This window comes from Physeter macrocephalus, unplaced genomic scaffold, assembly GCF_002837175.3.
Source record: "Physeter macrocephalus isolate SW-GA unplaced genomic scaffold, ASM283717v5 random_31, whole genome shotgun sequence".
In the NCBI taxonomy this organism is placed as follows: Eukaryota; Metazoa; Chordata; class Mammalia; order Artiodactyla; family Physeteridae; genus Physeter; species Physeter macrocephalus.
In genome coordinates this window covers 32,181-44,241 of record NW_021145317.1, presented here as the reverse complement: position 1 = coordinate 44,241, position 12,061 = coordinate 32,181, and the positions used below count along the sequence as shown (strand labels likewise).

The following is a 12,061-nucleotide window of genomic DNA, read 5'->3' as shown; positions in this document are numbered from 1 at the left end:
CACAAAATGACCTACAGGTGCTAAGTTTCAGATCCACTTGACCTTGTATCCAGGTCAGGATGCAGCCCAGTTTCTGATTAACTGAAGTATTTCACTGGTCCCGGGTCGTTGAGAGTGGCTTGTAGGGGGAAGGGAAAGAACCAAGACAGGAGCCCTCCCTCTGCTTTGCCTTCCCTTTTCTGAAACCTCTTCCAGGGTCTCTCTCCTTGGGGAGGGGACTGAACTTGGGGCCCAGGGTTTTCTGTCACCCTGTACCTCCCCAGCATTCACGCGCCTTGCTGTCTAGACCTCACCTTCCTTCCTCCCCTCCTCCGGCTCCGGTGCCCTTCTGACATGTGTGTTGGGTCTGCTCTTGGGTTTGGGTCTGCTCTGTGTCCTGAGTGATGGCGGGGGGTTGGTGTGATTCTCCCTTCCCTCCATGTGGGCGTCAGAGACTCAAGGCAGAGCGCCCGGTGATACCCACTCACGTGCCCAGGCTGCTCTAGCTCCCATGTAACCTGGAGGCCTGGGACTCTCACCTGTGGGGCAGCGGGGGCCGTGGTCCTGCAGGGATGGGGGAGGGGCGTGAAGGAATTGCTGTTTTATGGGGCTTGCTTTTCCCTAGAAGGGGGGAAGCCAGCCTTCCCCAGACCTGGAGTACAGCAAGAATGTATTGGGGTACTTGGGGGTGTCTGTGTTCTAAGGACAGCTGGGGTGTGTAGAAAAGATGCTAGGAGCAGAGTTCTGCCCTCTTGGTTCTGTGTCTTGGGAGGGGCCGCTAGGGAGCTGGGCTTCCTCTCCTGGTTGGTCATCCTGCTAAATCCGGAGGCCTGAGCTGCAAGGCGGCAAGGCGAGCAGGACATGGCCCTGGGGGGACGGCGCTCTGGAGGCAGTGGAGGGCAGGGCGCAGTGTGCGAGGGGCCGGTCCCACCTGTGCCTCAGACTGAGCTTCGGGTGGGGAAGGGTGTGTCGGGGGAGGTCAGGAGGCATGTGGGACACTGAGAGCCATGCTCTATGGGGCACAGATCCTCAACCAGCAACAGAAGCCCTAGGCTCGTGTCCTGGCTGTCCATGGCCATAGGCAGGTCACCCAGCATCTCGGGGCCTCTCTTTTGTCTTCTGGAAATGAGGGGTTTGGGCAGGATGGTCGCTGGGGTCCGTGCACCTTTCTGATTGCGGGGGAGGCGGAAGAGAACAGCAGGTACAGAAGCAGAAGTTCAGGTGGAGGGGGGTGAGTGGGGGGACTTGCCCACAAGTGTGTCCCCTGGGCCGGGTGGTTTCCCCACCAGGGTGGGCCCCTCAGCAAGCATCCTCAGCTGCCCCAAGGGAGCCCTCCGCACCGCTTCTCTGCTGCACGTGGCAGCTCAGGTGGCCTCTCCAAGCAGGACACCAGACGCCACAAGCTGAGAAGCCAGCACTGGGCCAGGCACGGTCTGCACCTTCTCTAGATATTCCCTCTACAGATGGGGACCCTGAAGCCTGGAGAGGTAGAAACCCTGTTCAAGGGGTCACAACCAGTAAGGGGCAGGGCCAGGATTGGGACCCAGGTGGCCTGGGTCTTAACTGCCATACCCCATCATCTTCCTGGCATCCGTCTGTCCAGTACAATCACACTAGCCACATGCAGCTACTAAGGTTTAAATTTAATTTAAGTAAAATGGAAAATTCAGTTCCTCGGCCACACTAGCCACACTTCAGTTACTCAGTAGCCACATGGCTAGTGGCTACTGTCTGTGCAGAATAGAAAACGTTTCCATCACCACATAAAGTTCTGTTGGATGGAGCTGTCCCAGAGCCTACATGAAGAGGTGTGTTACGATGAGGGGTGCTTGGTCCTCACACGCACATCCATGCGTGCACTGCCTCTCCTGGGGAGACTTTGTGTGTCACCGTCCCTGTTCTCCATTCCTTGCCTGTCCTGCTCAGCCCAGAAGCTGGTGGTAGTTTGGGGGAAGCCTTTCCTCTCCTTCCCTCCCCTACCTTCCTCCCCAGGGGATAAGATGTGCAGGGTCACACATCCTGGCTCGGTGAGAGTGCCTTGCTGCTCTGTACGCTTGGTGCAGCCTACCTCCCTTCACAATCAGGTTGCCATTGCCCCCTCAGTGTAGCACTAGTCCCAGCAGACAGAGTTAGGGATCCTAACGTGGTATAATTTGGGGGAGGGGTGACACAGTGGACCCCTTGCTCAGGCCCCCGTCTCATCTGAGAACCTGCCCTCGGGGCCCCACGAGCCAGCCCAGGAAATATCTGGTTGAATTGTGTCTCAGGGACGTGCATCCTTGGGTCTGCCCTAGATAGACATGTATGCAGGACAGACAGAGATGCAAGAGTGACCAACCGAGGCTGGGTAGGGTGAGATGGGGCCCCCCAGGTGCCTAGCCCTTCACCACAAGCCAGGGCTTTGGGAGGGTGGTGGTAAAGGGGCATGGAATGGGCTTGGGGTGACCCTGCCCCTGGAGGAGTGGCCTCCTGTGGAAAGGTAGCTCTGTTTGCTGTCCTGGAGCCTCCAGCAGCCGAAGATTCTAGCACACAGAGCCCAGGTAGGCCCCTGTGGTTTTCCAGACTCCTCCCGGAGCCTCGGCCTCAGGGGCAGGGAAGCTTTGCAGCGTTCTGACGTGAGTCTCTTGCCCCGTGCCAGTAAGGAATGTCTTCAGTGGATCTGGCCAAGGGGGCTGGGGTGCAGAGGGGTGACCCAGGGGAGGGTAGCCCAACTCTGCCCTCTCCTCGCCCCTGTCAGGGTGGCTCTGCTGACCCGCCTCCCCATGCCTGTGAGTCAGCGACGTGAGCACAGCTGGTCTCATCACCACCAAGCTGCCCTGGTGTCTTTTCTTCGTGGTCTTTCTTTTCCATGTTCCCGGTGGTGCCCACTTCACCCACTGCTCACCTCGTCTCTCTTGTGATGCGTGTACCTCCCGCACCCCTCCCAGCCCTTCCCGAATCCATCCTGTGGGGCGATGCGAGGTAGCTAAGAACAGCGGAAGGACAGCCCCGTCCTGGAGGGCTGCTGAGGGCTGCATCCTGTGTGTCCTCGCCGCACATCGAGTATCCTGCATCCCCTGCAGGAAGGTGCCGCCTCTTCACCTGAGTTGGCCCTTTCTATGAATCCCCATCTCATCTGCTGGTGTCCCTGCTTTACCTGTGTGGCCTGGGCTTTCTGCAGACCTTTCTGGTTGCACAGTTGGTGTCAAGAAATGCCTGTCTCTGCCCACCTTTAGGCTTCTGTGAAAATAAAGGGGAGCTGCTCCAGTAAAAGGGGCCATGGGCTTCAGATATAACTATTAGAGTGGGGAGTGGTTCTCTTCCAGAAAGACTGAGTGACGATCAGCCACCGTTGACGTGGCTCTTTCCTTCCCAAGCCCAGATGGTCCACCGCGTGCCCCTCAGCCCCAGCCCAGCCCTCGTGGATCGGTGTACGACCCTGATCGGTGGTCTCCTCTCTTTTTCCCCCTCTGGACCGTCATTTCAGTTCAATCTGTTAATTTCTGTTCTTATTTCACTTTGCAGACTATTTGCCGATTTCACAGGACATAATTTTTATCAACTAGCTCTTAAGAGAGGCATAACAAATTGGGGTTTGCTACCATTACTAGAGAGAGGACACAGTCCCTGCCGGGGCCACCCCGCTGCTGTCAGTGCCCACTGAACACTGTCGTAGCTGCCTGTTGGAACGAATGTTCTTTTTCTCATTTTTAATTCTTGGAAAAGACTCCTGTCCTCAATGCTTCTTTCCGTTTTTTTAAAAGCAATTTTATTCTCCAGTCCCCTCCCAGTTTGCTGCTCGAATGCGCTGTGAACACCTCCCCACGTATTCCCCCTGCCACCTTCCCAGAATGTAATGGGGCCAGAGGGAAACTTCTCACAAACTTTGTAGAGCCCTCCTCAAGGGAATCTAGAAAGAAGGCATCACATTATTTTAAATAATTACCAAATAGGCTTGTTGGGGCGTTTCATGGGTGAGCTTTCAAGTGCTGGTGCCCACAGGGGTTGGGGATATGTGACTTGGAGCACCCGTGTCCTATGGCGGACAGAACCAGAAGTGAACACACACGCGCACACGCACGCGCACGCACGCGCACGCACGCGCACGCACGCGCACACACACGCTCACACGCGCACACGCACACGCATGCGCGCACACACACACACACACACACACACACAGACTATTCTATAAATACTAATGTGAACGATCTAATCTGGAAGAAAAATTATGTAAACATTATCTGGTTGCCTTTGTCTTTGGGGGCCAGTCCCTCAGTGGTTGTTGCCATAATGATGCACATCTGTCTTCGGGAAGGGACGGTGGAGGCACCCAGGTGCTGCCACATCTCAGGCCCTGTGGGCACCGATCCCCACGGGGTCCCTCTTTGCCTAGCACCTCTGCCCTCACCTCGCTGCCTCCTGGCCTTGCATTCCCTGCTGGCATCAAGGGCCTCTTGGCCCACTGGGGTCAGAGGGCACGAACGCGGAGGGTCTATCCTGATCAGGTCGGTACCCCTGATGGTCACCCCCAGAAGGGCTTCCTTTCCCAACGATCCCGATCTGTGCACTTCCCCACCCTCTTGGATTAACGAAGTACAGCTCCGTTGGGCCCTCAAGAGTCACCCCTTGTTCGCGCTCAGGGTTTGTGAGAAGTGACCTGCGTGCTTCCGTCGGATGCATTCAGTCCACCCTTTTGGACGTCAGCGTCCTTTAGACCCAACCTGTGCAGTCGTGTTCATCTCATTAAAGATGCTTGATGTAATCATTGGTTACTTTCCTTTTATTTTCCCTCAGGCTTTTTCATGAGTGCTTTTTTTTCTTTTTAATCTGTATGGCTTTTTTTCCTCTTTATTTTGTTCTGCTATGAATTGCTTTGCTTTGGTGAACTTGTCCTCGTGTGCTTGCCTCACAGACGTTTTAGCCGTTGTGAATTTTCTTCATCTCTGTAAATAGTTCATCTGTGCTTCTCCCTGTTGCCGTTTTATTTTTACCCCTGTAAGCAACTGAGGTAGAAAAATAAATTGTTTACCACGGACATGCTGTGTGCTGCCGTCTCTTAGCCTGACAGTGTCCTGCTCTCGCTCCGGGGGAGGTGAATGCACTAAATAACCGGTACCAGTGACAGCCTAGTGCGGTTTCTGAAAGCATGTGCACTCCCCCTGGCTGCCGCCTGTCCCCAGCCCTCTCTGCTTCCTCGTGTCCCCTGCACTTGCTCGAGGTGGCCCTGCCCTTGAGCCGTGGCAGAGCGTTTGCATGCAGCAGCTGCTCGGTCCGCTCCCACGCCCCTTCCTCCGCCATCGCCCCCTGCCCTCAAGTGAAAATGCCCCTGAGCATCTGGAGCCCCTCGCATCTGTGCACCAGGTGTGTGTGAGCCCATGCACGCACTGTGCACACCTGCCCACGTGTGGTTTGCACGTAGCTTGCTTTCCTAACTCCCCTGTACGGTGCAGGTCCGAGGAGGCACCTGTGTTGCTGGACATGAAGCTAGAAGATCTCATTTCCAGGTGCCACTTGGCCACATAGTAGCCATGTGACCTTGAGCAAGTGACTTAGCCCTCTGAGCCCTCGGGATTATAATAGCGCCTAGCGAGTTAGGTTTTTAGAATTACCTAGGGTAACGTGTATATGTGAACATGCCTTATAAATTGGTGACTTCTATACAACTGGAAGTTTCAGAAACAGTGGGCATTGGTGTTCTTATTCTATCACTCTCCAGAGTGGTTTTCTCTTCCTCGTCACCCCCGATGAAGCTGCCTGCTGGTGGATCTACTTATCAGTGAAAGGAATGATTGAGAATCCCCAAGGGAGTTGCTGGGACTTCTTGCTTCACCCCTCCTCTTCCCTTCCTCTCTCCCCAGGTACTGATCATCAGGCAGTGGATTAGGTACCAAATAGCTAGACGTGAATAAGGCTAGCTCCTTCAGGATGCTCCGGCTGAGGGAGAGAGCCAGTGATCAAACCCACTGAGCATCATGGGACAGGTGCTTAGCTAGAGAGAGGGAATCTCTCTCTGCTATAAGGGGACAAAGACAGGCTGCTGGTCCTGCCTGGGGTGACACCACTACTGGGTCTTGCAAAGTCAAATAAAATTAGCTGGGTAAAGAAGAGAAGGAAGTGTATCCCAGGTAGAGAAATGACACGCTCAGACACTGAATCAAGTATTTTTTTTTTAAAAGAAAGAAAATGCAATATAATAATGCCTAGGCAAAATAAGAATTTGTTTTTTCTCTCCAGTGTGAAAGAAGCCTGGATGTGGCTCCACAGTATCAAGGGTCTGGGTTTCTTTTATCTTTGTGTCCTATTCTCTTCAATGTCATACTCCATCTTATAGACTAAGAAGGCTGCTCAAGCTCCAGCCATTACGTACTCATCCCAGAAGAACACACCTCTTCCCTTTAATAACACTTCTTAGAAGTTACGTGTGGCACTCTGCTTAGATCCCGTTGGTCAGGCCTTAGTCACATGGCCACTTTTAGCTGCAAAGGAACCTCAGGAATGTCTTTATTCCTGGTAGCCATGTGCCAGCTAAAAACAGGATTCTGGTATTAAGGAAGAAGAGTGAAATAGTTACTAGGGGACACTTAGCAATCTCTGCCACAAACCTGAAAGGGGCTGCGGTGCAGGTCCCAGGGAGTAAGCGCAGTTAATGGGGTGGGGGTGGGTCAGAGGAGACAAGGTTAGAAAGGGGGGCAGGTTCCGGAATTCACGTTTGATCCACAAAACACATGAAAAGCCCTTAGCGGATTTTAGGTAGAGGAGTGATGTGGTCAGATTTCCAAAGTGAGTCAGAAGGGGTTTGGAGAGGTTGTGGGGGGCCAGTGAGGGACCCACGTGGGTGAGTTCAAAAGAATGCTCCCCTCTTTCTGCACTGCCCCTCCTCCTCCCTTCCTCATCCTCTTTGGGCTCTGTTCCTCTCCCCCTGCCTCAGGATGGCTGTGGCCCTTTGGGGGTCTTTCAGCTCTGCTGGGACAGCAGAGTTAATGCGGCCCCAACCGTCAAAAAGTGTCTGAGCCACAGCCTTGGCTACTGAAGTGACCTCAGACACAGGGCCCTCGGGGCAGCCAGGAGAGTCAGGCTAGCCTCCCTGGCTCAGTGCTGCCACCACCCTCCTAGGATGATTGTGTGGGAAGAGCCGGGTGGTACAGGTTCCAGGCGGGGAAACTCTGGGACTCTGGTTCTGGAAGTGCCAGTTTGTGCTTCTACCTCCTCAGTGATGGAAAACAGATTTCATTCAGGTGCTGATGTTGATTGATGGGGACTGGCTTCCTGGAGCACTGGCTTAAGAATGATCTTGAGGCCAAGTCTTAGCAGAAAGGGAGCTGTGGTTGATTAGTGATGCCTGCATGGTTGCTGGATCTGGAACTCACAACTGCTCACCACGTATTTTGCCTTCCATGTTTCCAGTCTAATGCTGGATGGTTCTCAGGTGCTCGTTGATTTTTGGTCCCTCTAAAAGATGGTCATTCTGTTCCACACCGAGGGAGGGGGTGTGGTCTGAGGAGAGGTGCCACAGCTCGGGGATATCCTGTTCTCTCTGGCGGAGAAGCTGCTGTAGCCCATCTTCAGTTGTGGCTCTGCAGTGTAAGCTTCGGTCACATCGTCTAGTCTTGGAGCAAAGACCAAGTCCTAGTGGTCTGTCTTATCCTGAGGGCCGTGGCTTGAATGTGGAAAGCAGAGTGAAGAGAGCCCGGGTTTTTGGAAGGGGAAAGAGTTTGCCTTATGCCAGATGACTGGGGAAAGCAGCCACGGGCCAGGGGCTGCTTCCTGAGCTAGCTCACACCAACCTGTCAGTTCCGTCCGGTTTCCGACATGTGTGAAGTGTTCAGACGTGCTGATAGCTGCCACGCCAAAGGCCTGGGGCCCTGCCTGGATGGATAACCTGGGCCCCTGCAGGGAGCGACTCCAGAGGCCTTCCGTCCTCCCCTCCCCCAGCCCACCCACATGGCGGAGACCCTCGCGCTCAGCCCCCACTCGGGAAACCTGTGCTCTTACTCCCACCAGAAAAAGTGATGCTTTTTCTGGTCAAGTTCTTGAAGAGAGAGGAGCAGGCCTCCCTCCCAGCCTCTGTGACTCTGTCAGGGGAGGTGATTCCAGGGCCACTGTGGTGGAATCATAAAACCAGTGGCTTGGGATGACCCCTCACTCGGGTGTCTGTTTAAACCTCAGGACTTTTCCTCTGCTCAAGTTTGTAAGGGGCTCTCTCCTCCTCTTTTCTCATTTTCCCCAGAAATGCCCTCAGGGGGGGACCCTGGTATACCCTGACGTGGCAGGTCCTCAGCTCTGCCAGTGCCGCCTGGCTCGGTGCTTCTGGCTGGGTTCCAGAATGGAGCCCACCCAGCGAGTGGTGGCTGGCTCCTGACTGGTAGGGGAGTCCACCTTGACATGCCAGGATGGGATGGTCGGCTTCCCAGGTCTGTTGACATGTCCACAGTCCCAGGCGCCCACAGCTAGATGTTTCAGCACTGTAAACAGAAACGCTCCCTTGTAAAGGGAAGCCCCACCTGCCACGGCAGCCCGCACACATCTGCGTCATCGCCAGCCCTCTCCTCTGCACCTCTCTCCAGCTTTGAGCTTCATCTCTAGGGATTACCCCCTTCACAGATTGGATCCACAGGCAGATTTGAAATCACAAGCCAGCTCCTCCTGTGGCCAGCCCGCTCCCACGCCACCTGGCCCTGTGGGTACTGGGGGCTTATCCCTCATTTGAATATTAAAGTCAGGCTTAGGACAGTGTAGCTGCTGCTTTAAAAGAAAATGGGGAAGTAAAATTCAGCAGCACATCCGTATTCTGGCACGAGCTGTGGATGGGCCGCCCTCCCATGCTCCTCCCGCTGCATAGAAAATCAGGAGCTGACGCTATTCCCAGATGATGAAAGCAGAGCATGGCGTCTAATAGGCACTTAATAAATGTTTGCGGAAGTGAATTGGAGCAGGCTGAATTGACGGGATTGCGGGTTTCCCTTTCAATCAGGTTTCCATGCCTCTTGAAACTCCTCCGCATGAAAAAGGGAAACGTGACTCGGTGCCAAAGCCAGAGCCCCGGGTTCTCAGGAGGGAAGTCGGGAGACTGAGTTCTTGCCCCCGGCTTGCTGGGACAGTAAGGCCACCTCTGGGCCTCAGTTTCCCCATCTGTCCAATGGGGCTATTGATCTCCTTGTCTTATCCCCTTCCTCACAGGTTGTTGAGAGGGTCACCGACGAGGCATTAAAAAAAACCAGAACAACAGCAACAACAAACAATAGAGTGTGAGATTATAGGCAGACGGCAGTGCCAGGCCTGAGGGATGGGCAGCTCATGCCTCTAGGACAGCCAAGGACAAACCAGAAGGCCAAGATGGGGCCCCATTCCCTCCTTCTCCCCAGGCTGAAAAGACAGAGCAGAGTCCTACCCCGAGATGTTTTCCCTGAGTCCAGGTCAGTTTGGACCCCCTGCCTCAGAGAGACCCCAACCAATGGGGTCACCGCCTGTGCTTACCGCCTTCGGTTGGAGGTGGACCGTGAGAGCGCGTTCTCTGTAGTGTGCTGGACAGTGTCATCAGGACCTGCCCGGGGCTAGATCCTCTCTGGTCATTGGGAAGGGATCCTGATGAAGCGAGTGAGGAGGTCAGAGCCTGGAGGGGTGTCGCACAGGCAGCCAGAGGTATCCCTATGTGGCCTGACTGGGCGGGGGGGGGAGGGGTGGCAGGGTTGGGGAGTCATTGACTGCCAGGAAAGCTTTCAAGAAGGGGCACCATCTGAACTGGGTTTTGAGGTGCAGATAGAAATTTGCCATGCAGCCGGTGAGGGAAGGGTACTCCATGTCCAGGGATTAGCAAGTGTAAGGGCCCCAAAGCATCACATGGCTTCCCTCCCTAGCATTCCTACCTCTGTTGATGATTCTGTGGCCCCCATCTGGGCAGGTGCTGTCCTATTACCTGGGCCAGGACAGCTGGACAACAGACTTTAGCCCTGAGAAGCTGATGCCACTTCTTCCCAGACCTAGGGAATCACGGGCAGACACTTTGTGGACCAGGGGTGCTGTCCCCACCGTTACCTTAGGCTGTTCCCTGTCGGGGTCTCTGTGGATTGCGCTGAGCTGGCCCAGTGGGCCCTGGGTGCTGGCTGCCCAGGTCTGGCTTCCTTTGAGGCCAAGAGCCTTGCCCAGCTGCAGTCACCTAGAGAAGGACAGGAGAGCGACAGTGCAGCCGTTGATCCCCCTCGGAAGCCCTGCTGCCCTGCTCTGAGCCCGAGCTGGCCTCAGGGCAAGCCTGGGTTTGCAGGGGAGGGTGTGGGGCCTGTCCTGCATCTCTCTTAGTGGAGCTGGTTTTAGGGCCTGTCCACACTCTCTTCGTCTGACCTCGGGCACCACCCGTGAACGAGCTAGGGTTCAGGTAAGGCCTGGAGCAGGTAGAGCCCCCTTCTTGCCCACCCTGTTGTACCTATCCGTTCCTCCTCCACCCATTCTGCACTCGCTTATCAGCACCTGCTGCATCACAGCCCTGCCCCAGAAGCTGGGGACACAGTGACGAAGCAGAGAGACATAGTCCTGCTTTATCGGGCACGTGCTGGGAACAGAGGAGAGAGCAGGATTCCTCTAGATGGAAGGGCCCCCAGAGGCTCCTCTGGCTGAGCCCTTCCTAGAGGAGCTGGGAGGAGCCGAACAAATCCAAGGGCAAAAGGGCAGGAGCGACCGCCAGCCCAGCTGACAGCGCGGGCACCGGAGCTTCCAGGGTCTTCAGCCACCGCAGCCAGGCCCTCCCTGAGCTCCTGCGAGCCCCGCCCCTCGCCTCCTGCCGTCACATTACCCACCTTGTACTTCAGACAAGACGTATCCTTATCACTCACGGGCAAATTATAAATGTTATCTATGAAAGCCCTTGGTATGTGAAATGTCGTGTAAATTAATAGGGTTTTAGAATAGGAAGGCTACGCTACTGTTATTACCTTGGGCAATAATAATAAAAATAGAAATAAAAGTTATTATTCCACTTACTGAGAGCTCACCCGGTGCCAGATAATGGTGCACCGGTGCCACCTACTCACTGAATTTCACAGCAGCCCTAAAAGGAGGTCATTAATCGCGCTTACAGAGGAGCCAAATGAGGCCAAGGGGGGCGTTACATAACTCGTCTTGGGTGGCAGAGCTAGTGAGCGCGGGAGATGGAATTTTTTGCCACCTTGCTTTTAGCCGTGTTGTGCATGGTGTCCTTTAACCTTAACTCTCTGGACCTGAGTCCTTCACCAAGTAACGTCTTCCTGGGGGTACTGCACTGAGGGCTCACTGAGATGGTCGGGGGGGAAGCCTCTTGGCCGTGGAAAGCGCCCCAGTGGCAGCTGCTCTTCTTATCATCAGTGTAACGATCATTTTCTCATCATCTCATCTGCTTTAAAGGTGAGGAGACAAAGGAACAGAGAAGGTTCTACACATCACCTTGTCACCTAGGGCTGACATGCAGTGGCAGGGTCTGCCGGCTGTTCAAATTTTTAACGATTTCTGTACTGGTTGGTAAATAGCAGCTGCCTTGAGCCCCCAGAATGCCTCCCCCTCACCTCCCGGGGGTCTCCCCCAAGACCCCCTGACCATCCCATGGTCCACCAATCAGTGCCCAGTACAGCACCTAAAAGAGCCTGTCTCAGGAGAGAGAGCTTGAGATCACAGATGTTAGTTTACTCACGGAGCTAGTGATGGGGCCAAGGTGGGAGCCTGGGATCTTTCAGCAAAAAGTCTTGGGGTGCTCAAGACTTGAACGTTTGCTGTCCTGGTGCACAGAAGTGGGTGCTATAGGGCTGGTGTTTGGAATTGTGCTGAGCCCTTGCAAAGGCCCGTAAAGAGCGAAGCTGGGGAAAGTAGGCAAAGTGAGGAGGCCCAGGAGAGTTTAGGCCATTTAGATTTAAATGGCTCAGTGAGAGATCCTATGGGGAGGATGCAAAATGTTGACTCTTTAACTGGCAATTGCCCATCTGAAACTTTGAGAGCAGGACATGTAAAAAGCCATCTGCACAGTGAGCTCTAGAAGGACCAATGGTCAGACCAGTGGCTTGTCCTGACACCCGTTGGTGGTAGGTGGGAGAGTGTCTGCAAAACAGAAATTGCAGTTTTATGAAGAGTGAGGGGAGGGGTG

At 54.6% G+C, this 12,061-nt stretch overlaps 1 protein-coding gene across 14 annotated transcripts in view; it reads left to right on the top strand.

Annotated features, from left to right (window-relative positions):
- LOC102994886 (RNA-binding protein Musashi homolog 2) overlaps nucleotides 1-12,061 on the top strand; it is a 176,821-nt gene that overhangs the window by 133,414 nt on the left and 31,346 nt on the right. For 2 of the 14 annotated variants that reach the window (XM_028483449.1, XM_028483448.1), the window contains exon 1: nucleotides 9,145-9,374. The exons of the other annotated variants lie outside the window; for them this stretch is intronic. In XM_028483449.1, coding sequence (XP_028339250.1) covers nucleotides 9,356-9,374 — 19 coding nt within the window. In that variant the 5' untranslated portion in view covers nucleotides 9,145-9,355. Of the gene's footprint in view, nucleotides 1-9,144; nucleotides 9,375-12,061 lie in introns of those variants that run through there. 14 annotated transcript variants of the gene reach the window in all.